The 24,682-nt window shown below is 44.0% G+C and overlaps 1 protein-coding gene across 7 annotated transcripts in view; it reads right to left on the bottom strand.

The window, feature by feature from the left end:
* The window catches only part of myo6a (myosin VIa), a 147,433-nt gene that overhangs the window by 75,751 nt on the left and 47,000 nt on the right, over window positions 1-24,682 (bottom strand). For all 7 annotated transcript variants that reach the window (XM_031751531.2, XM_039598786.1, XM_039598788.1 and 4 more), the window contains exons 12-14: window positions 20,310-20,454; window positions 1,113-1,270; window positions 761-852 (exon numbers count right to left, since the gene is read on the bottom strand). In XM_031751531.2, the coding sequence (XP_031607391.1) occupies window positions 761-852; window positions 1,113-1,270; window positions 20,310-20,454 (395 nt within the window). The remainder of the gene's footprint in view (window positions 1-760; window positions 853-1,112; window positions 1,271-20,309; window positions 20,455-24,682) is intronic.

Raw genomic sequence — 24,682 nt, 5'->3', positions numbered from 1 at the left:
CGATGCACAAGAAGATGATCCTGAAGGGATCATCAGCCAGATTTATATCTTAGTAAGGTTTCTCACTTTTACAGATTTTTATTTCTGAAGCTTAGAAAAAGCAACAGATATACTTTTCCACCTTAAATGCGAGTCTAGCTCACATTTAAGGTGTTAACATCTCTACGCTGAGAGAACAGTGGAGGTAAAAGTACGGCCATGTGTTCTGCCTGTGCACACTCACACAGATCCTTTGGAGTATTTGAGAAGTGCAAAAGTGTCGGAGGTAAACTCCTGCAGGATGCTACATGCTTCAGAAAAGCTTCAGAGAACGCTCCAACGGGAGTCTCTCCAGAGATCATGTGAGGATCTGATGCAAACAGTGTGAAAGGCTCAGCCATGGAGCCAGGTTGAGGGTATTTGGGCATCTGTCTGCTTAAAGTGCAAATAAAAGGTAGAACTTAGTTGAACGGATGGAAAAGTTTTCTGACATAAACAGCAATAAACCTGAAGCACACTTTCATATTAAAATAAAACCTATTATAGTAAAATTCATGTTTTGCAGAGAAAGTCATGAAAATTTAAACTTTATGTTCAGACGTTTGGAAAATGAAAACTGCAATTTGAAAATGTGACATCTAGTCTCTGAAAAGAATTGCCTGCAACAAGAAAAACACTTAAAGTTTAAATGGAGAGTCCTCCACAGACGTCTGCTTTGATTTGACGGTGTTCACTGATGGAGGTGAGATGGTGCAGGGTTTTACTTTCAAACAGCTCTCACCTCTTTCAGGATGCGCTCGTTGAAGAACTGCTGCAGCTTCTCGTTACAGTAGTTGATGCAGAATTGCTCAAAGCTGTTGTGCTCAAAGTACTCTGCAAATATATTAGTTACACAATGTGTGTCAGAGCAAAGTGGACTATTACAGGATCATTTCTGAGATGATGTGAGCTTTCAAAATGTGCATTACTCCTTTTTTGCCCCCTTAGAAAAAACAAGTTATCAAACCAACCAACAGTTTTTTTCTCTCCTTAAAACCATCAAACAGAAACATTTCTCTTAGTTTTAAAGACACGTTCTCTATAAAAACCTTGAAATTCTGATGTTTTGTTGTTGTTATTATTGTGATACTGACCAAAGCCAGCGATGTCCAGGACGCCGATGAAGTTGGCGGAGGAGTCGAAGGGGAAGCACTGGTTGACTCTGGTCACCACGTGGTCAAACAGACGGCTGTACACGGCCTTTGCCAAGGCGTCCCGGGCATTGTTGGCCTGCTCGACTTTGAGCGGCACTCTGGAGAAAACACAAAGATATTAGGTTTAAATAAATCAGAGATTTAAGGTTTTATTTTCACTTACAGATGGTCAAATAGGGAGAAAGTGTAAAAGCTAAACCATGTGCTCAGGCTTCCACTTTCAAAAGCAAACCCAATGCTGCAAAGCTGGCTGGTTTTCACTTTTCCAAAGTTATTCTTGTTCCACAGAAAGATCCCAGCAGGGACTGTCGGACACAGCAACCTCTTCTCTCTCCCAGGTCATCATATAATGCTCGGGCAGCTATAAATGCTCGATACCCAGTGCTGCTGGCTTTAACCTCCCCTTTTACTGGTTTTCTGCCTCAGGCTCCAGGATTTAAAAACACTGAGCTTACAGCCCAAAACAACAAATCTGCCACGTCTAGATAAAGCGTAAAGTCTGCTTACACACCTGCAGATAAATGCTGGGTTTAAATGAACCGGGCTAGCGGGACCTTCCAAGCAGGTAATTGTGTTATTGACAGCTGCAAAGAAAGAGGGATTGGGCGGGAAGCAGTGGCCATAAAATGGCGACAGAAACCATAACTGGCAGCGAGCTCTGTGGAGGTACATTGTAATTGCTTCAGACTGAGTGCAGACAAAAGGAGTGACCTGACGGCAGAGGCTGGACAAAATATACAGCATTAATCTGCTGCTGGGCCCGAGTTTGTGAGCCGGCTTTACTTCTGGACTTTACTTCAGCACGACTGCAGTGCACTCAAGGACACGCTGGGAAATAACTCCACACGAGTGGCACTCAGACGACCAAAGCTCCCAATAACGACTTCCAAAGTCCTCCTCCCTCCCTCAGCGACAAATTATCTCCTCTGCACATACCTCTATAAGCCACACATGATATCAGGGGAGTTGTGATCCCTGCAGGTGGCTCGGTTGGTATTTTTCTAATATATTATGCTGCAGGACGACCTCCTGAGCCAAGGGCAGACCTAATAAAGCTGCAATTTCCAGTCTATTTGCATACATAAAAACATACATTGAACCGCTACACATTTAGATTTTAGGCATCATGAATTTATTCTGCAGCACGTGCATAAACATACATCTTTGCTCATATAGATTTCTCTTACCGATTAAAGCAGTTATTTTCACCAACTGAGATTAACTTCAGCTACGTTCTCACACTTATAATTCATTAAAACTTTATTGTTGTTATTATTTATAATAAATTACTGCTTTAAGGGAGTGGTAGGCACTACCGTCTATATAAACAGGAGCTGCAGCTTCTCTCTGGAGTCATTTTAAAAGTGATGTAGCCCATTAAGAGGAGCCGTTTGCTCAGTCATTACCATTTCAGTTAGAACAAGGAGTCCTGCAGCAGATGGTCAGACCGCCCCCACAGAGATCGATCAGCTATAGACGGTTACCCAAGATGGTTCAAACCACCAATCTGCTAAGTTTCTTATAATTTAATGGTACAGAAGACGTCCTTATTTTAAAGCTTTTCCCTCTTTACTGCGCTTTGAGTAAAAAGCAGATGTTTTTTGTTTTGAAGCCACATCTCAGGTGTCCTTTGGAGGCGTCAGGTTAATAAAACAAGACAAACATTACGAACTCTGCGATTTTTAACCTCGGTGTTGTGAAGCAGTGTATTTTAACCCAAACTGTGACCGTTTTCTTAACCCTAACCACACAGTTTACCAGGGAGTGGAAGTGAAAGTAAACACGGATCCATTCTGGGGCCTTTATCGTTTCTGTTATATCTGCTCCCTCTTCACCACACTTTGAGCACTTCTAAGGACATTTCTGTTCACCGCTATGCAGACGACATTCAGTTATATATCTCTAGCTCTAACTATCTCTAACTTTTTCCAATTTAATGAAGAGAAAACGGTCCTTGTTTGTGCCCCTTGCTATATTTACTAAAACGTCTATCAGGAAAGTGACTCAGCTTTCACTTTAGATAATCACATTAAATCTCTGGTTTGCTTTTTCTTTTTTTACTTATGTATTGCATGTATAGAAATTGTTATTCATGCCTTTATTTCATCCGGTCAGGATTATTCTAATTCCTTTTTCACTTTTCTCACCCTTTTCAGAACAACCTAAGCTGGCTCTGTGCTGCAGATACAAGATTAAAAAAAAAACAGAAGCTCCTGTGACTCAAAATTAAGAATCGGAAAGATAAAAATGATATGCTTTCCATTATATCTGACAGCTTAGCCCTCACAGAGTTAAAACGCTTTTAACAAGTGAGGTTCAAAATTAAATGTAAATATAACCCGAGTTGCACTTCAGAGTGTAACGCAAAGTGTTTTAGCACTTAGCCAAAGTTACAACCACAGAGGGGACCTTAAAATCGGACTCGTCGCCTATAACCCGTCCTGGAGCTCCTCTCCTTCACCCCTGCCCTCTCTCCACTACCTTGCCATGTTTAATTCATGGCGCCGGGGCAGAGGTTCTAATACTGCAGAGAGCCCTGCTCATTTCAAAACCAAGAGGTCTAAATGCCAGGGCAGCATAATGTCAGAACACTAATCGTACAAGGAGCCTAATATGTATTCCCTGTGAGCCTCGGTGCTGAGAATGTGTTTCTTCCTCTTCTCTCTCGGTGTAATTACTGATGTCGCCTTGTGTAGAAACTGTGCTCTGAAGACGCCTGCTGGCCTGCAGCTGCTCCTCGGCCCCGTCCTCAAAGACACCACACGGGCAAGAAGACTGCTTTTAAATCAGACTTCTGAGCCAAAAAAAGCAGCGCTCACATATAAGAGGGCACTACACCGCCACTCATTTAGACACACTCACACCGAGCATCCACCAGCTAAACTGGAAAACCCAGTTTTTCCTCAGTTTTACTGCCCCTCAGGCACACTGACATACAAATCAGAACTTTTCTGACAGTCATAACCACAACTTTTATGACACCCAAAGAAAAAGACTCGTTCTTAGCATGATTTACAACACAGCACTGAATGCCCATCGCAGCAGGTGGCTAGCTTGTTTGCATTTATATACTTATGTGCAGACGGGGCTCTCACAGCTGTCGAGTACATATACGAGTGTCATTTGCATTCATCATACAGGTGCGATGGATGGAGGGAAAGATTGCATATTTTGCTTGTAAGAAGTCCACTTTGGGCGAGTGGATAAACACGTTTTCTTGTCTGAAAATAAGTTTTAATTAACAGACACCACATGGGTAAAGCTTAGGTTTGGGCACAATTTACACAAGCACAGATTTAAGATGTAAGACTTTAAGATTGAAGTTTTACTTTAAGTTTGGCTTTAGCAACAACAAAAAATGATATACTGGCAGAGGAATCAACCACAAAGGTCCAACGAGGTACATGATGACATCTGGGAATAGTACGAACCAAACTTTCTGGTAGAGAATGATCAAGAGTACTGGGAGACATTTACATGTGCAGGATCTTCTGTGAGGTCACTGAACAAGCCTCCAACAGCCATTAACTGTTGACCTCAGCCGGCACGAGCGCTCAGATTGGCATCTTCCATTTTCTCTTTGCCCTCCCACTCATTACCCCTCCAATCACGCACTCTGTTTGAAATTACACTCACATTAAAGGCTCCCTGTAAAGCTTCAGGTGTCGTACGACTCTGCCCGCCTGGGTTTCAGTTCTTTCCGCCGCCCGTCGCTCTTTTACCACCGCTTACTTTATCTGATGCTCAGTCCATTGTCTGTCTCTTTCATGCCCCCCGACTCGATTTTCTCTCCACTTTTACTTTGTCACATAAAAACACTTGATTCCTCTTCAATTTAAAGTAACTCCATTTTCCTGGTTTCTGTTTTTTCATTTCGCCTCACTCATTATTTCCACCGAATTAAAAAAAATGGACCCTTTATGACTGCAGCACTCCAGAGTGACAAAATTAAGTGGTTTCTGATCTGACACGAGATTCACATTCCCACTGTGCCATCACTTCAGCAGGTTTATGCTTGGGCTATTCCGGGCTATGAAAACCAAGTTGTTAACACAATATTTACATTCAGTTATGGAGCAACATGATCTTTGATTTCAAAGCTGAGATCTACCCAGTTTTTCTTTTTGCTCTCTACCAACTCCTGTTGTAATTTAACTCTTTAGCTGTGAAATACTCCATTTTGCTCACAAATAATCAATTAGTCATTACAATATAAAAAGAAAACAAACAATCTTTTATAGAACTGCAATGGACTGGCGACCTGTTCAGGGTCTAGTCCATTTATCCATCCATGTGCTGTTCTCCCTACAACAAGAAAAACTGAAGATGGATGACACCAACGCCATCACCAATATCAGGCGTTGCGCTCTTAATACATGCGTGGCGAGATTCGACAATAGCATACAAACAAAGGAAGGCTACGGCTGTCCCAAAGTCTGGATGCTAGAACATCACTATCTGCCCCAGTGATCCACACTGATGTCCTGGTGAGCAGTCTGAGGTGGAAGAGAATAGGTCCCAACAACTACCAAATGCTGTTTTTTCTGCCCATTCCCACCTTCTGATTGAGTCAGTCAGCTGTTTGGCACATGGCAGGGAGTGTTTTCAGAGGTTATTCACAGAAAAATATCGCTTTCTGTTTCACAAAATGTTCTATAACCTATGTATGTATTATTGTAGGGTCTACCTTACAATATAAAGCGCCTTGAGGCGACTGTTGTTGTGATTTGGTGCTGTAGAAATGAAATTGAATTCAATTCAATTGAATTGTTATGCAAGCAATGAGAACAAACCAAGGCACTACAGCTTTAGTTAAACAGCAACGAACATTTCACCATGCATCAGCTGGTATCCTCACTACTGGAAGCCACTTTGCAACCCGCCTCCACCCATGTTGGTCGTCACTGACCTGTACTCTGCTTTGTACTGTTAGCATACTTGTTATTAATCTCCGGCTCTTTTCCACAGCATGTCTTTTATCCTGTCTTCCTTCTCTCACCCCAAACGGTCACAGCAGATGGCCGCCCCTCCCTGAGCCTGGTTCTGCCAGAGGTTTCTCCTGTTAAAAGGGAGTTTTTCCTTCCCACTGTCGCCAAAGTGCTTGCTCATAGGGGGTCATATGATTGTTGGGTTTTTCTCTGTATCTATTATTGTAGGGTCTACCTTACAATATAAAGCACCGTGAGGTGACTGTTGTTCTGATTTGGCGCTGTATAAATAAAACTGAATTGAATTGAAATTGAAAAGACAGAATTACTGCAGGTAGAAATCTTCTCTCGACTAACATGGTTCTGACTGAACTGCTTTAGAAATGTTTTGGAGAGATGAGCCTCGACATATAAAGCTCCCACAATTATCAGCTTCTGTATTCAAACAAACACGAGGAGACGGAGAACGGTCTGCAGAGAAAAAAAAACACTGTTCACACAGAAAAAAGGATCTTTTCATAGTGCCAATGTTATTCATAAAAAACCCTTTTTATCGATGGAAATTCTCAGAATCGCCAATGGTGAGGTTACTGTCACCCACTATTATAGAAGGACACGCTGCACATTAAGCATGTGAGTAAATATGAAAACTTTAAGACTATGTAATCAGTTTAAGTATTGCTCTACAGAAGGGCAGCGAGCAGCAACCGGATTAGAAAGGAAAAGCAGTGCATCATTGAGTTTCTGGTTAATAAAAGCAAACCGGCTCCATGAAAACCACCAGCTCAGGCACCGCTGCAACAAGTTGGCCAATGATTGCGCTTGTGTGTGCGTGAATGTGACTGTCTGTTTTGATGGCCGTCATATGCCGATTTAGACGACACACTGCATGGTTTTATCTGCCGTACATCAGCATTAAATTGATCAGATTGCTCTTTATTTATAACTGCCGCAGCAATTCCAAGCATGCAAGCCCACAGATTCTCCACGAGTCTAAGCTGCCATTAAACGTTCACTTCCAGGGACGCAGCCACGAAACAACAGCACAAGTGCACGCAAGTCTTTTGTTACAGAGTGCCTGAGTACAAACTGTGCAACCTTGTACGCATTTGGCTGCCACAGAGGAATATAAATTATGCTGTTAACGAGACTGAAACGTCTTCTGACTTCTTCACGGCCGAAACAGAGCGAGTCTCATTCAGCCTTAAAAGCATCAAAGGTTCCCGACAGCGCTGGTGGCGCGATGAGTCAGTTTGTTGACTTGTAATTAGGCGGCTCCTGTCAGAGAACCTCTACGAGTTCATTATGCATCCAGCGTGCCATTTGTTTGAATCGCTCTGAACTGCATCTTCATGCAATTATATTCTTTCAGCCAGAGTCATGGTGACCTGACATTGACTGTTTGACTGAGCAACGAGACGCCTTCCAGAAAGTTTCTGAGTAGTTTGTGTGTGTGTGTTTACGAGTGTGAGATCAGCAGCAGGTGAAAAGCTGTTCAATTGCAGACGTTAAAGGACTAAAAACTCTATGACCATGTTAATCTGTTATTTCTGCAAAGAACATGGTTTGTACTTATGGCAGCAGTGAGGGCGTGGGACATGCAAGAAAGAAGGTGCTTTTTAAATGAATAGACGACATTATTATTCACTTTGTGATGCAAGAATCAATCCCCCCTCTGGTGTAGCCTCTGAGTAAACTCTAAATACAAACTTGGACTGCAGAGTGTAGCATCTGATCTGCTCTGGAGCCTCAGCACGCTCAGAGTAAGGACAAAGGTTTCCACCTGCTGCAGGTTCTGGTTGGAGCGGCACTCCAGCTCAGACCAGAACAAACACCAGTCCAAGGTGGAGCTCAAAGTCTGTCCAAATGTGAATGACATCAACGATCAATCTCCTACATCATCTGATCATGGCGACGATGCTAAAAGTCATTAAGCGACAGCAGTGAGAGCAAACGACCTCGTTAGGGTTTATGTAACAGACAACCTGACCTAACAACTCCTGGCTGATTTTGGGCTCTTGCAGCAGATGGCCGTCCCTCCCTGATCCTGCTGGAGGTTTCTTCCTCTTAAAAGGGAGTTATTCCTTCCCACTCTTTTCTTTGTATTACTGGAGGATGTTGCTGTTGCTATTCTGCATTTTATGAACTGAACTGAACTGAACTGAACTGGATTTTTAAAGAGTTTAAAACTGTTGATGTCACTTTAGTTGCTCAGCGCTATTCGAAAGGGTGAGAATGGTGATCATAAACGAGCCTTTGAAACCAGGCGAACTCTAGTTTGCCTGCAGACAGGACAACTTTAACACTCTCAGTCTATTCATGCATGCCACAGTGGTTGAAAACCCCAGTTTTTCCAAGACTTCATCCCAGAGAAACAAATGAATGTCGACACAGTCAAATATTCTGCTCAACGTTAGGGGCTAGAAGTCGATTTACACAATGTTCCTGGATTGCTGGATTGTAGGTATAGACTCGAAGACAACAGCCGGTTACTTGCTTCAGTTTGAATCCCCATCATATTTGTTTTCTCAGTAATTTGTAGTTATTGTCGATGATGTCATTACTGCACTGCACAAGACTGCTCCACTGTAATCACAGCATGGGACTGTGAGGATTAAAGTGCTTGTAGAGGAGATGTCTTTAAAACTCTGGCTTTTCTCATCGCGCTTGAAGAGTCATCTTTACTTGGAGCGACCTCCAAGGGCCTCAGAAACAAAGCAGGAGGTGCTGATGTGCACTGATAGTATACACAGCACGTATGAGGCTCTGCAGTGCATCTTCTACATGTGGGAAACGTGTCAGCGGAAGGAAAAAAGAAAAAGCAGTAATGTGGTTTCCTCAGGGTCACGTCTGTGCTGCTGCTGTCCTTTAGCTTAGCTCAGAAATAAGAAAGGATGGAGCGCTTCTTTGTCCGCTCTGATGATCTCATGTTGTTTATTGTGCTCCAACTTTAAACCAGTTAAACCCCCGCGGAGGGTTCACATCACCGCGGTGTGTGCTGCTCTGCATTGCCTCGATCCTCCGCTTTGCAAAGACAAACACCTGGACACCGTCACAGGTCCACGAACCTTGTTTAAGGCACAGCAGCCGAAGTCGAAGCATTAAAGAATTTAATTTTCAGAGTTTGAACTCTGGCTGAACTCGGCTTTATCTGGTTATCTTTGTCACTTTGCTAAAAAGCCATAGAGACATGACTGTAAAACGACTAAATTTACTGTGAGATCTCAGCTTTTGTCCATAACACTGAAAAAGGGTCAATTATGCAGTTGCTGAAATAACAGTTTTTAAAATCAAAAGCTGAAGTTAGAAGCATTTTGCAGGAAATATTCCAGTAAATGTGAGCAGGAAAGTGCACTTACTTGTCTTCACCCTGAACTGGAATATGTGAAAAATGTCTACAGTGCAGAAAGTGAGTATTATGGTGAACATGAAAGGCTCATTTTCAGTCTGCAGAAATAAAAATAATGAAATCCAAATGATTGACCGGGCTGTTAGTTCAATTATCTTAATGATTGTTTTCTTTCTTTAATTTGCTTTGAGGAGTGTGTCTGCATGCACATGATGAAAGCTTGAAGAAATCAGGTCACACAGGAAGCAGCAGCAGCACACACACACACACACACACACACACACACACACACACACACACACACACACACACACACACACTCCCATGTAAACACACCGAAATGTCTCTCCTGAAATTAGACAAATAAAGAACTAAAAGAGAAATATCTGATTTTAATTCAGACTCTCTGAATCCCATGTGCCTCCCACGCCTCTCCTCTCTTTATTCCCCCACTCTTTCGGACGGTCTCTCGCCCTCACACACGCTGCCGTCTGCACTTCCTCCTTCATGAACCACACGCACAAATAGCCGGCTGACGTGATGCATTCAGCTGGCGGCAGTCCAGCCGGCTGCCTCGCCGGAGTTCACCCGCTTTATCCGCTTTTTGCCAACAGCGAAATTACAGCAATAATGTGTGAAATTTTCATATAAATGAGCAACATACAGAGCCGACCGTGTCGCCGCAACGCTGCGACACCATTTTCAGAACGCCTTCAGAGCTCTGAATAGTTACAGCCACTATGTGGGAGAAACACAAAGTTAAAGTCTGAGTTTGAGACTTTTTGTCTGTTTGGATTAAAAAAAAAAAAAAAAAAAAAAAAAAAAAAAAAGGATGTAAGTAAACAGCGACAGGTAAAGCCATCGATCTGTGCAGAACTCCCAGTCCTCGCTCTACCCCAGGCCTCCTCCTCTTCCTCCTCCTCCAAACAATATCTCCTAATAAGGTGTCAACAACCCAGCAACGCTGTGAATTTCACCACTGAACTCTGATTGGATCACAGGCATCTGTTACTGCGCGCTGAGAGAGAAAGCAAGAGAATGACACACACGCAGATGAAAGTCACCCGCTGCCTTTAAGGGTCGCCAATCATCTGCCTCCATCTCCTCACAGCATCCCAGCGTCCTCCTCTGTCACACCAATTCTCTGCATGTCCTCCTTCACTATAACCATGGAACTTCTCTGAGGTCTTCCCCTTTTCCTCCTGTCTGGCAGCTCCATCTTCATCATCCTTGGTCCAACATGTCCACTGTCCCTCCTCTGCACATGCTCAGACCATCTCAGCCTCGCCTCCATCCTGCTCACTGCCAATTAAATCTTAACATCAACCTCATTTCTGTTTTTCAGAGCCACTGTCGCCATTATACATCCCGTGTCGCCATTCTTACTACAACAAAAAAAAACCCCTTTGCTTTCATCATCAGTAGATTACCGTGGTCGCCTGCAGTTTACGACTAGTCTGCAAACACAGTCGAGCAGCAGAAACACAAACCACTCGAAGAAAAACAAGAGTAAGAGGAGGATTAGTTAGTGGTAAATTATTAGATTAAATTCATTAAAAACATGGCCAACATCTAAGTTACTGAAGTCTGTTTAAAATAAGGAGCAACCTCTGTGGCTCAAAATGAAACGTGTACAGAAGCGCCAAAAGCTGCAGTTCCTCTAATGTCCACTTGAGGCGTTGTTACCGTGACATCACCCGCTGGTTGCTGGAGTCTTGTTTCGAAGCTTTGAGTGGAGTGCTTACAGCAGGTGTGACAAGGCGGGGCGGGACTTTGTTAATAACTTGTGATTGACACTCGGCAGCCAATGAGTGTGCGGTTTTATAATTTCCCAAATAACCCTCAGAATGACAGAGATTTTATTTTTATTCATTATGACCCAAAATGAGCGACTGAGCCCGTAAACTGAGACTTCCAGAGGACTGAAAGTCTTAGTGCATCTACAGCCGTCATCATCTGGTGGCCAGTTTCTGACCTGGAAGATACATCCAACCTTTTTACTGATTTTTTGTTTTAAATAAACAGATAAAATAATCTTTTTTTTCCCATATTGTGATCACTACATGCTGATCATGCCACAGGTCACATGACGTTTTATTTATTTATCAGCAATATGTTTTTAAATCAGCAGTTGTATCTGTGCTCCTTTGAAACACTTAAATGAATCATCGGGCGTGCAGGGTATTAACACCTCATATTACTAATGTTGCGTCTGATAAATTAAGACTTCATTTCCTTCTAAACTAATTGTATAATAGTGCAGCTTCCCAGCAAATCTACTCGTCCCCGAAGGGGAGGAACATGCTGGAAAGCGTTTTCTCCATCCCCTCCAACCATCTGCCTCCATCGGTGCGTCTGCCGCCTCCTCGTGCAAAGAGGATCTTTTGCTTTCTCAGTCACAGGGTTTTTCTTTCTGGCTTTAACAGAGAGAATAAACATGTTGGATGGGATTTTTCCCATCAGCTTTTCATTCCTTCCACCATCTGCCACAAAACTGCAACCATGCAGTCCACACACACACACGCACACGCACATACACACACACACACACACACACACACACACTTTCTTTTCAAACTAACGGTTTTGTATTATGGTGCTGTGTGCATTCATTTATATTCATCGGTTCTCTCTTGCTCTCTTCCACGTCACCTGACCTTATTAGGGATCATAATTTTTGGACCCGACCCGGTCATCAGAGCATTTAGGATTCAGTCCTTCCATCAGCAGGACTGAATCCTGTTCTCTTTAATGTAACCTGAGAGTTTTTAACGTGCCAGTCAGAAAACCGTAAACCCATCCAGCTCTCGGTCCAGGCATTTGCCCAGAGGTCCACACAAGATACCCAAAAAAATGAACAAGCAAAATGTACAAGAGTCCAAAATATCAACAGACCGCACTTCTCCCTCTCATTCCCCCAGACTCAGTCGCTCACACAAGACAACAGTCCCCAGTGTGACAGCACTGCAGCATCAACTTCAGCCAGTTTTGGTTCTTCTAATTTACTCTGAACTGTTGCTAGGAAAAGCTCTTTGGAAGGTAAACTCCAAACATTTCCAAAGGAGACAGAGTAGACACCTACCAGGACGAACAGCTGGACCGATGGACTCTGGGTTTCTGCATCAGAGGATCAGGAGCCAGCAGCAGGTAATAAATGAAGGCCCCTCCTCGTGTGTGTTTGTGATTTGGGACATGTGCGTTGCAAATTTTGTGTCAAATATACTTTTTAAAATTCTAAAACATCAAACACCTCCTCTGCCTGTCTGATTATTTGGCTACAGGGCATCAGCCAGTTAAACATCTTCACATGACTGCCCAGAGAAGCGTGCAGGAAAAGCTGATGCCCATTAGTCCAAATCCATCCACTCCTCCGTCGCTCCTGAGATCCATTCAGGGACCACAAATAGTCGAACAAGTGCTCAGCACTGACACCACATATACAGATAGACAGACGTCAGTAATGACAACATCCAGGCTTTACTGCCATCAGCACCAAATTCTGCAGTTTCTCTGTTCTTAATAAAAGGCATTTCTTCTTTTGCCTAAATAGTGATGAAACAACAGAAATGTTGACCCTGCGATGACCTGTATCCAGTGACATTCATGCCACTTACTGGGCTTCAAATGAATTTCCATCCTAACATTACTGAGAGGAGAAACATGGAATCTAAAGACTTGATCTGAAATTCAGTGAAATATCAGTGATGTGAGGGAGGCGGGTTCCCAGTTAAACCTCTATTAACTTCAAGTTGAGGTTTAACTACCACTGAGGTAGGGAAGGATACGACTAACTGACATACGAGGAGTGTTACTGGCATCACCAAAGCCGAGCGTATCCAGCAGCAACCAAGCGCCAGTCGCAGAGTTTTGTGTGCTGAGACTTTAAAGGTGATAAGTGTCACTCTTATTTATTTGGGGTATTTTTGGTTTAATGCTCCTCTCAGAGTTTGTTTTCCTGAACCAGCCCAAAGCCCCACACCGATGTCACAGTGACGAACAGATTGCAGAACATCTCATCTGGTACCAGAACTTGAAGAACAGCAGAAGATTACGGGCATTGTTTGGTGGGTTGATAACCGACAGGCAGACAGATAGAGGCAGGAAGTGGCTTTTAATGCACCTACACCTACTGTCTCCACACACGAAAGATGGGAAACAAACGTTAGCGTGGGAGGTTTGGAGCCGAGGCGAGCGGCTTGCCGTTCAGATGGCGCGCTCGGGCCGAGCTGCCAGCAAAACAATCAGAGGCCTCAGAGAACGAGTTCAGGCTAAACGCAGGCAGCAGCTCAGCCGGTGGGCTTCTCACCGTCTGCTGCGTCATTGAACACTTTATACTGCCGCCGATGCTTTCGTCTACAAAAGCAAAGGCATTTTCATTCCTGCTGCACATCAGAAACTTAAATAAAGACAAACTCTGTCTATGCAACATGCACAATGAAGAGCATAAATGAGAGAGGCTGGGAGCTAACGCCTCCACTGACCTCCTCGGACGGTCGCGTAAACGGCTCTCGAGGTAAACGTGCTAGGCGGTTTCTGTTATGAGTGTCGTATTATTTTCTCATCACCGCCGACCGGTGCGCGGCTGTGTCCCTGCCCTCCCATCTCCTCTTCTTCATCACTCTGAGGATTACGTTATTAGCTGCCTTGAACTCCTTCATGGTGGAGCAGCACTGGGTGATGGGGGAGGTTTGTTTAGGTGCATTCGCTCCTCTCTGAGCCCGAGGGAGAATCTAATGCATGAAGCTGTCTCCCTGCGGCGAGCGCCGAGCCATAAAAATGGCATAACACTCATCTGAACTCCTCCTCCTGAACGCTTCATGGCTTCGCATTTATCTCGTTAAGCCGCAGCCAGCTGGTAAAGCTGTGAAAGGTCCGGGCCATCTCTCCCAGTGAAGATGCGTCAACGCCACTCAAGTCTTCATCCGTCACCGAGTCACGCTGGTGTCCACCTGGACTCCAGTTAATCCCGTCAGAAAGTCACTGCTGCAACTTTCACACAAACGACAGACCAAAGTACACACTCCAAAATAAAGTTTAAAGGTTGAGTTCGTTTTTAGGACCGTTAGTTTGCATCAGGATTTACCATAAATATGAACTCTGCAAAGACAATAAAATCGAAAATAAATGTCTGCAAGTTATTTTATAGAGTTTTTCACTTATTTGAACTAATTTTGTAATAAAAAAATTACAAAATTAGAAAACTGATGGGTTTTGATGTAGTGTTTGAACTTTAACCTTTTGAGTTAAATTCAAGATCACTGTTATATCACAGGGGCAAAGCTGTCCATTAACTGGCCGAGCTAAACGGGTAACCCTGCATTCTTTTTAATGATCAGCAGGGGGCGACACCAGTAGCTGCAAAAAGACTTTGGTCCTGTAAAAGTCCATGGGAATAACGCTTGCTTCGCTGACCTCAGTTATCAGATGAGTTTATGGCAACTTGTGTTTGACAAGTCGTTAGCCAATGAGCTAATGGTTTTACAGTCAGATCCACTCCTCAGTCGTCACATCTGGTTTCAAAACACAACGAAGCTCACCCATATAACGGGATGAGACCGAGTTAGTAGCCCATTAGGGGCTCAAAGTAAAGCCACTGCTACTGAATCATGAACTGCGAGCTCAGCTGGTCGAACTGGGAGAAGACCCTGGACATCCTTGAGGACCAACTGGACCTCGAAAGCATCCATGTGTGACCATTTCCAGCGCTCATCTTTGTGTCCCTAAACATGACTTTTCACACGTACGAAAATTAACATTTTCCACTTTTAAAGAACTGCAACGAAGAACAGAAGAAAGGATGGGCGGAGTGAAGAACCTGAACCTGCACGAGGAGCCGTGTCTGCTGTTTGGAGGCTTCTTTGTTTTCCCAGTTTAGCTAGTCTTCAGTGAAGCAGGTAAAATGAAGAGGATTTATTCAGAGCCTCCTACACCACCTCTCAAAAAGTTGGATATTTAGTGCTACCTTTGCCCCAGTTCAGCCCATTTTATTGGGTTGATTTTGTGTTTCTACGTATTTTATGACAGCATAAAAATAAAATAATTTTAGAGAAATATTTAATTTTTTTTTTAAATATAAAAAAGGTACTCCTGAGAGTTGGACAGGCCAAAATAAATGAATAAATACATACATGGACTAAAAAAAAAAAAAAAAAAAAAACCACACAAACACCAGATTCTTTTAAAATATTCAGTGGCAGTGGTTTTTAGTCCTCACTAACTAAAGTCCCTTCTGTTTACATTTGGACCTTTCAGCATTTCCAGTTTGGCTTTTTATGCACAAATTTTAAAAAAAGTGCATAAATTGAGCTGGATGGAAACACCTTCACCTGCCTGTAGGTGATGCACGCTACACTGAAGCTGCTGCAGCAGGTAAATTACCAGCAATTTAAAACACATTAAGCACAGAGAACAGAATCCAGAAACAAACAGGACATTATGTAAAGAACGTTAAATATGTCTGTGAACAAAACCAAAGCCTGGAAAATTAAAGTTGCACGCCGTCCTTCTCACACACACACACACACACACTGTGTTTTCCTGCAGCAGAAGGGGAGCGCCATATGTGCTCCGACAAGCCAATTGTCACATTTAACTTAAATTAGGCTTCCCACAGTTTAGCATGTGGATGGAGGAGACGAAGAGAATTTCAATGTGCACATTTATATAAAGGTCTGAGGAAAACACACTGGCCTGAGCAGTAAAGAGGCCTAGAAGCCCTGTTTGCATGATGTTTACAGGACTCTGTCGCCTTTATTGGACCCCTTGCTGATGGTGTCCGTTTGTCGTGTGCTGGTATTTCACACCTTTAAAAGGTAAAATTGTACCTGCTGCTTTAAGCAAGCTTTCTTCTCATTGGCCGCTGCTGTTTGAACAGCTTCTATGACACCACAGAGTGCCCAGAGAAGAAAAAACTACACAAAACTGGCTGTTTGCAGAACTTCCACGTCTACTATGAGCATCCAGCACAGAAAACCATCAGTGGACATTTGGTCCAGAAGCAGGATGGTAAAAAGTCGGACACATAGACAGTCAACATCTTATATAACCTTAGATTCACATAATTAAAGCAGCCGCCCAAAGACAAACTGTTTACCTCCACCCTGAGCGTCTGCCTTTATTCCTCTCGCCTTTCTTTCTAAATAAGAGCCATTAATAATATTAACGGATGATGTTTTCTATAAGCATAATCTGTGATCCCTTTCAGGCTGCAGTAAACTGTAAAGGTCACCCTGATTTAAAGTGCCTAAGACCAGGAACTCCCTCACTCTGAGCACACTGGTGCATGCTGCTCCCTCTTGGTGTTACAAGTTTCTGCATCACATTGTTGACGGGACAAAGTGTGAAGTTTAAGATAAATCAGAGCGTGCATGTAGTAAAGCATGTTCTGACCCCAGATACATTTGAAAGTAGTTTGAAATAATGAGGATTGTTTTATTCCCATTTGGGATTACGTGTTTATGCCCAGGAATAAAAATCCAAATTAAAGTGTCGTAATATTTAAATCCATCTGGATTTTAAGGAAACTAGATGGAAATACATCAGGATGGGGTTTTTCTAACACCCCTGTTTCTTTCCAGTATTTTTGAGCTTCCTTCATAATGAGAGCTGAAATTTTCCGGCCTGAAAAACACTTTCCAGAAGCTGTAAGCAGAAGAGTTTTACAGCCACCCCAAGTGTCACAACACGAATAAATAATAAAACAGTTAAAGTCACTTTCAATTAAATTCAGCCTTTATCTTTTTATGCCTGGCTCATAAAAACTGGACTTGCCATCACGACGCTCTCTGCATCGGGTTCAAATCCAGCGACCTTCAGATGTTCGGTTTCCAAGTACTGCTTTAGCTTTCTTGGCACCACCCAACCCTTCTGTGCAGCAAAGAGCAAAATGTTCCCGTCATACTGTGACTAGAGACCCATGAGGGCACTGGGGTGGACTGAGACTTGGTACCATATATCAGCATTTCGAGCCCTTGTGTCATCGTCTAAAGCAGGGGTAGGGAACTCTAGGCCTCAAGGGCCGGTGTCCTGCAGTTTTTAGATATCACCCTGGGATTAAAACACATGAATCGAATGATCAGTTCATTACCAGCCTCTGGAGAACTCCAAGACATGTTCAGGAGGAAAACCTGCAGGACACCGGCCCTTGAGGCCAGGAGTTCCCCCACCCCTGATCTAAAGCTAAAAACTGACTCGTTCTGGTTGATTCTTTTGTAGATGTTTGGTCTTCTTTTCCTGATTATTCACTGGAGAAAACATCAAAGAGTTTGAAGGGATTGTGGATTATCTCCTCTTAGAGATACCTACAGCTTCGATTTACTGCAAGTTGCTCTTTACAAACCAAAGAAGGTGGTACACCAGGTTTTCTACTGGACAGATCCCATTTCCAGGGACACCGATGGGTTGAAACCATGTGACCATGTGGTTGTTAGTCCATGATCAGCTGATATGGATTCTGGGCGTATGTGGTTGGTTGTTTTGTATTTTTCTTGCGTTTCTGAAGGAAAATATGAAAAATACGATGGAACAACCCTCCTGCAACATTCAGCCACCACTCTGACCTTTTCAAATCAACCTCATTTGAGCATCCCGGCACTTCAATCAGAGTCCAGATGGCCCTCCACTTTATTCATAATAAGTTTTGGCAAAAACACTCAGATTCAATCGGGTGTTTATCGGGACAACGAGACGAGGCGGAGAGTCGGCCGGCTCTTTGCGAGGCGTTACGCGGATCCTCGGAGCCTCGTTTCACTTCACTGTATATTCTAATGTCAGCTGCAGCGAAGTGTTCGCTCGTCTCTGGGCAGCGATTACGAAACGAGCAATACATCAGCCATCTGCGCCGACGACACTGTGGGAGTCAGCGTACTCGTGCCTGTGTGCATCCCCATGGACCGGACCTGCAAAGCTTTGAAGTTTTTATAAGTTGTTGTGTTTGTGTGCATTTATATACTGAAGATGTTCCCAAGCTGAGGGTTGAGACACCCTACAAAGGATGCAGTAGGAGAAGGAAGGTTAAAAAAAGTTAAAATAAAATTAGGATCATTTTTTTTCCAACTTTACTCAACTTTTATCTAAGTCTCAGAGTACAAACTCCACTCGGCAGCTGTTCTGAAGCTTTCAGTCAAGCTTCAAATTGTCTATTTTTTTTGCAGGTACAGTAGATTTTTTTAAAACAATAACAATGTGAGAAGCTGTATGGTGAGAGCTGTCAGACAGGAAAATGTGTTTCAGTTCACCAAAAACTCAAAGTGAACACGTGGAGGTTCCACTCGGCAGCCGGCAGACACAGACTTTAACTGGAGAACACAGCCATGCAGATACTTCACATGCAGACTGGTGGAGACCATAAACAGAGCTTAAAGACAGCAAATATACACCACGGACAGGTTTGAAGGGCACTGAATGCCCAGTGTTATGCTCCCAGCCAAACCTATAATCACATCTCATCAAGAATTTCAATGGATTGTTTTGATCTAGTGATTCTCTTGTTGAACTTTTATAGCTTGTCTCTCCAAACTAACGTCTTCCCTCCTAATGATGGGATATGAGATGAGCTCAGGATCATAAAGACTTCACAAGAGGAAAAATTACAGTAAGTAACTGATATTTAAATCCTATGACTTTATTCATTAGTTCAGTTTCTTTTTAAAGTGTAAATATTTCACAGAAATTGCCTGGAGTACCTTCACAACCCACTAGGGGACCATGTTCCACACTTTGGGATGTGGCTACTTCATAATTGAAGGTCTATCATTTCCACTTTGAAAACACCAGCACGGCAGAAATGTTGCAATCGAGGCTTCAGGACAATATCTATTAAGCCAATGACTATGTACATCTTTTACATACAGTCTATGCACCATACTTGTTCATACCACACTTGGGCGTCCGTTGTTTTCGGCAAACAGTAACACAGTTTGCCCCACCGGAGGCGGTCCTTAACCCGAGCCCTGACCGAGCCAGTATGGAAATCTAATTTTTCATGATCCACTTGGTTGATCTGGCCAAGACTTTACAGCAGGTGCCTTCCTGACTGGCACTAGGAGTATACATTGCTCTGTAGTTAAACTGAGCCGTGAGAAGCCCTGCTTTACAAATCTACGTGATCAAGAGGAGAATGTCAGTGCTTCCTCCCACTGTGCAAAAATGATGCTTTTGGGGAGCTGCCATGTTATCCAGCAAATAGTTACAACTAATGTTTTCTGACAGTTAAAAGCAGTTAAAAAAAATCCAAAATCCAGGAATGAAAGAGATGAAATGACACAGACAAAGATAAAAGTCAAAGATGTGCTTCCTTTGTTGTCCTTGATGTAAAGACGGAGCTCCGGGTGGTGCCAAACTACAGCCTAAAACCTTTATCATCATCATCAGTAAAATCCCTCTGAGACAAGCACGCTCTCTTATGCTCCTCTACGCTCTTCCTAAAGGCACAGCTGGTGGTTTTTATGTGTGAGAGCATCTCATTTTAAACTGGTCGACACCACAGAGCTCAAAGGAACAAACTGGTTGGCATAAAGTCAGCAAAACATCTGTAGTCCCTCTCAGCATGAGGCCCCACCCAACAGCAGCAAGGCGGTCTCTGAGATCCTCAAAATGTCAGTGTGTGTGTGTGTGTGTGTGTGTGTGTGTGTGTGTGTGTGTGTGAGACACATGTCTGTGTGTTCTGGTGGTGACCTGACCTCCTCTGGTCCCTGTGACATCATCAGTGTAATAAACTGTTGGTTAGTGTTAGTAATGCAGTGATCATGGGTAGTTCAAGCCTCCAGGAAGAGCATAAATCAGTGAAATGTCCTCTGATGTGAACACAGCTGTCTGTCTGTGTGTGTTGGTGTGTGTGTGTGAGCGACAGAAGCTTCTTACTTGATCACTGTTCCTTTGGCGCCCCCTGCTGTTGTAAGCATGACTCTGCTGGTGAGACTGACCCGCAGGTCCTCCTCCTCCAGGCCCAGCAGCTCAGCGCAGTGCTCCAGCGTCTGACTCGACTGGTTCTTGATGGCACAGCCGCCTGCAAGACAAGGAAAAGGGCAAAACTTATACTGAATATACATATACACACACACACACACACACACACACACACACATACTTATCTAATATTCACACACACTCCCATGAGCACGTCAGGAGCAACTCGCGTTTTAGTATCTTGCCTGAGCAGCCAGGAATGTAGGGCTCTTTTCTGATAGACTTTTATTGAATCCAACCAGAAGAGTCACGTCCCCTGCAGGCCATTAAGAAGGAATGCATTGTACAATAGCTACACATTCCTGACCCGGAAACCCAGAAATCAAAGTGGCGCTTCAAGAAATGTTTGTTGCTTTGTTTGACAGCAATGTAAGTTTTGAGTGCTCTTAAGAGAAACGTCTTGTGGTTGGCTTTTACAGCCTGGAGCATGATTACTACTGCGGACCACACGGAGTTCCAACCTGGTGTCTTTTCAGAACCAACCCACATTTTCACAGGTTTTAAAACCAAAACTCTTGGTCTGATTTATGGTCAGCGCATTGGTCACTGCATGCCAACTGTGACGTCACCATGCCTTGCTGACTTGCTGCAGTGTAGTCGATGTCACCACTTTACATCTTCCTCCGTGTAATCAGAGAATCTCCGATCTCCTGTACTCATACATCACTGATAAAGCAGTAAACAATCACACGCGTGCTTCTTAAACTCGACCACGTGCCGCTTTACAAAAACCGTGAGATGCGCAACAAGCGAAACACCACCAGAGAGACGCGTGTGACGTCAGATGTGAGGTCACAGATCAGCGGTTACAGAAAATGGGAAAAATGCTGGGGGGGGGAAATCTTGCTATATGCATCTGCAAGTCTTGGTGAACATGTTCCTCATTTCCTTTCACTTTGATATTTTAACACCTAGCAAGACTTCCTTTAGACTTTAATAGCCCCACTATGAAGCCATGCCACACTTCTTCCCTCGCTTTGATGGGTCTCTGGTGTGAGAGGGAGAAAAAGGAGAAAAGCTGAAGCGCTGTCTAAAGTTTCTATACCACTCTGTGCCGGTGGCGGCAGCAGCTGATCCGACCCACCAAAGGATTACGTGGATGTAAAATATGAATGTAGCAACCTGCTAAATCCCCCACATTTACCCGACAGCGAGCACTCGCGCAACAAGTGAATCCAACTATAAGATGAAGGCCGTATATGACGCAGGCTTTTACGTATGAACGCCGGAGGCCTCGGCGTGTGAACAGACCACAGGAAGTGACACGATGGTTTCTCACATGAAAGGCGGTTCGATGGTGTTCAGAGCTGCAGCTGCTGACGGAGGCCGTTCACATCAAAGATTGGATTAGAGCGGCCGTGAACCCCGGTGACACGGCTTCACATCATTATAAGCTGCTTCTCAGATCAATGCCAGGAATCGATAGTCCCTGAAAGCTAAGCTAATACCGAATCGATACCTGGAGGGTGAACGGAGGCCCCGCCAAGGCGGGTGCTCAAACCATGAATGAGAACAGAAGACGAGCACTTGGACATGATTCCCAGTTAATTAAGGACCATTATTTCGTGCCTCTCTGGATAGATTTCTCAGTTTACTCTGAAATGAATCGAGTCCAGAGAAGAAACGAGTGTTGACACCAGCGCCAAAGAAGATTCATGGGAAGACTTTAACAATGAGCTTAAATGAGAACATTCAGAGGAGTTTGACCTTTTGAAGAGACTCCATCCTGCCATTCAGAGCACCGTCCTCTAAGTGGACTTAAATTTTATTACAGCCAAACAGCAGAAATTAATCCGCTAATTAATCCATTGGCTAAAGGTTGGACCTCGTTAGAACGTCCCCGCTCTACGACACTCATCTTTGGTGGAAACGTTTTAATGAGTCCGCCCTCTCGCTCTCTTTTGTCATGTGATCAAAGAACCTGAAAACCACAAACAGGCTGAGAGATGCAGTCGAAGTTATTTGACTGTTTCCATATCATCGTATATTCAGTGCTGATGCGTGCTTTCAGCTACGAGCGCACATTGCCAAATGCTGTGGTCCGATTGGTCAGATCACATCTGAAAACTCATAAATGAAATCCTCCTGTGTGAACGGCGGCATTAGGAATAGCTGAGTCGTCAAATACTCGCTTTGAGGACTTAAAGGAGCTGGATGTTTAAATGAACTTGACTTCTACATGCTTTCTGGGTCTAAGAAAAGTAAATATTCTTTAAAAGCTCCCCAAGGGACCTCTCTGCAACTGCAAGCCAAGCCCGTCTCAATAGTCCAGCCTGATTGGCTCCTCGGCCTGAACGCTCTGTCCTTGCTTACTGTAAAACATGCACCAAGTGAGCCCCCTGCTGTGAAAACCAGTCTGTTTAATAGGCTCCCTGCTGCGCTTCCTCTTCTTTCCGGCGCAGAGAGAAAACGACGGGGAGGAACTGAGAGATGAGGAACTTCAACACCGAGTTGAAGTTCAAAGGATCAGCTGATTTTCATGGAAACTGAGCCTCCCCGAGGGTTCGGGTGTGAACCGCTGTGGAACAACGAGGCACCGCGAAATGCCTCTGCGAGTGCAGAGAGCATAATCCCTGAAATATTCACTGGAATAATTACAGAATTAGTTTGTTGGCTGTGTAATTAATGAATTTCCCCTCAGCCAGAGAAAAATAACTCGAGATTAGTCATTAGTGTTCTGAGTGTTTTTCATCTGCGAAGAAAAACAAAGTGCAACAAGAAGAAAACGTCCTTCTATGACTCCGCTGTCAGACCTGCGACATCTATCAGCCATCGCAACGAGGCTGAAGTGAGACGGAGGGAGATCGAGGCTGAATATTACAGCAATCAATCACAGCGCAGAGCTTTGAGGGATGAGATCAAAGAGGCATCTGCGTCTCAGGAGCCAAACTGGTGCCGTTTAGGAGCCGGGAAGCCCGAGAGATGGATGACTTCTGATACAGAGCAAATGCAATCACTGAGCGCTGCAGGGCTCCGCTCAGAGAACGCCTGCCTCATCAGTTAGAGCTACCGGCCACGTCGCACTCTGTCAAGTTACAGCGCTTCACGTCCTGATCCGTCCTGATCTGCTGGGATCAATCTTTCTGGTGTAGTTTTAATTACTTATTATTCAGTTAGCAGACTTAATAGCTAGCTGGTTAATAAACCAACAGCAGAGCCGCACAAAAGGTTTGTGGATTATGGATTACGCCACTCTCTTCTCCTTTCTGAGGCATCAATCGGCACAGCTTCATCAAAGCTGGGATCGTGGCTGCCTTATGACTGCGGAGAGCGATCGAGAAGGGTTCTTAAAGTAGTCTTTAGTGCTGAAACGTAATCAGTGAGTGGAAGTGAAGGTGCAAACAGGAAGGTCCAAACTCTGGAAAATGTGCACAATCAATCGCTCCATCGGTGCTCTCTGTCAGACAGACTGATGGGCAGGGTTGGATATGTAAACCACAAGCACAGGAAGTTTCATTAAATAACATTTCGGTGCAGAACTTTATTCATATTAGCTAAATTTCAGGTCACATGGTGGTACAGGCTGCAGCAGCAGCAACACACACAGAAGCACTTTTTTAAATGCCTTCCTGCTCAGGACTGTGATTTTAATGCAGCGGGATCATGCAGGTAAATCTGACCTCCATCCCCACATCAATTACAGCTGCGCTTCCCTCCCGTCTTTCAGTGAATGCTTCGACGTGCCGTCTTTGCATTTTTAAAGTCGTAGAGAACGACCTGTTTGGCCTTCTGCTATTTTTGTTGGATTGGAGTCAGCTCAGTGTGAAATCTGACATTTGAATGACAAATTGAGGAAGTCAAAATGGCAGCGACACATCCGCCAACCTGGGACGCAGAAAAAAAAAGTTTGATAGAGGTTCTGAGAAAGTTTAAGGGTTTATTATCTTCACAACGCTGTTCATGAATTTCACGTTTTTCCAGTTTTAAATCTTCAGTGTGGAATTTTTCTGATCCATCCATCACACTTAGCCGGGTGGCAGGGGCAACAGCCCATTAAACTCTCCAACAAGTTGTTTTGCCTCAGGGTCCCCTCCCAGTGGGACATGCCCATAACACCTCAGCTAGGAGGCGTCCTAATCAGACACCTAAAGCATCTGAACCAGCTCCTTTTTGTTGTTGAGGAGCAGTGGCTCTGCTCCGAGCTTGTCCTGGATGGCCGATCTCCAGACTCCATCTCTGAGGGACAGCCCACTCACACTCTTCCCTCCACAATCTCATTCTTTCAGTCAGTACCGACAGCTCGTGGCTGAAGGTGATGGTGGGAATGT

Source organism: Oreochromis aureus, linkage group 15 (assembly GCF_013358895.1).
Source record: "Oreochromis aureus strain Israel breed Guangdong linkage group 15, ZZ_aureus, whole genome shotgun sequence".
NCBI classification, from domain to species: domain Eukaryota; kingdom Metazoa; phylum Chordata; class Actinopteri; order Cichliformes; family Cichlidae; genus Oreochromis; species Oreochromis aureus.
Note: the sequence above shows the minus strand (reverse complement) of the source record. Positions and strands in the feature narration are given on the sequence as shown.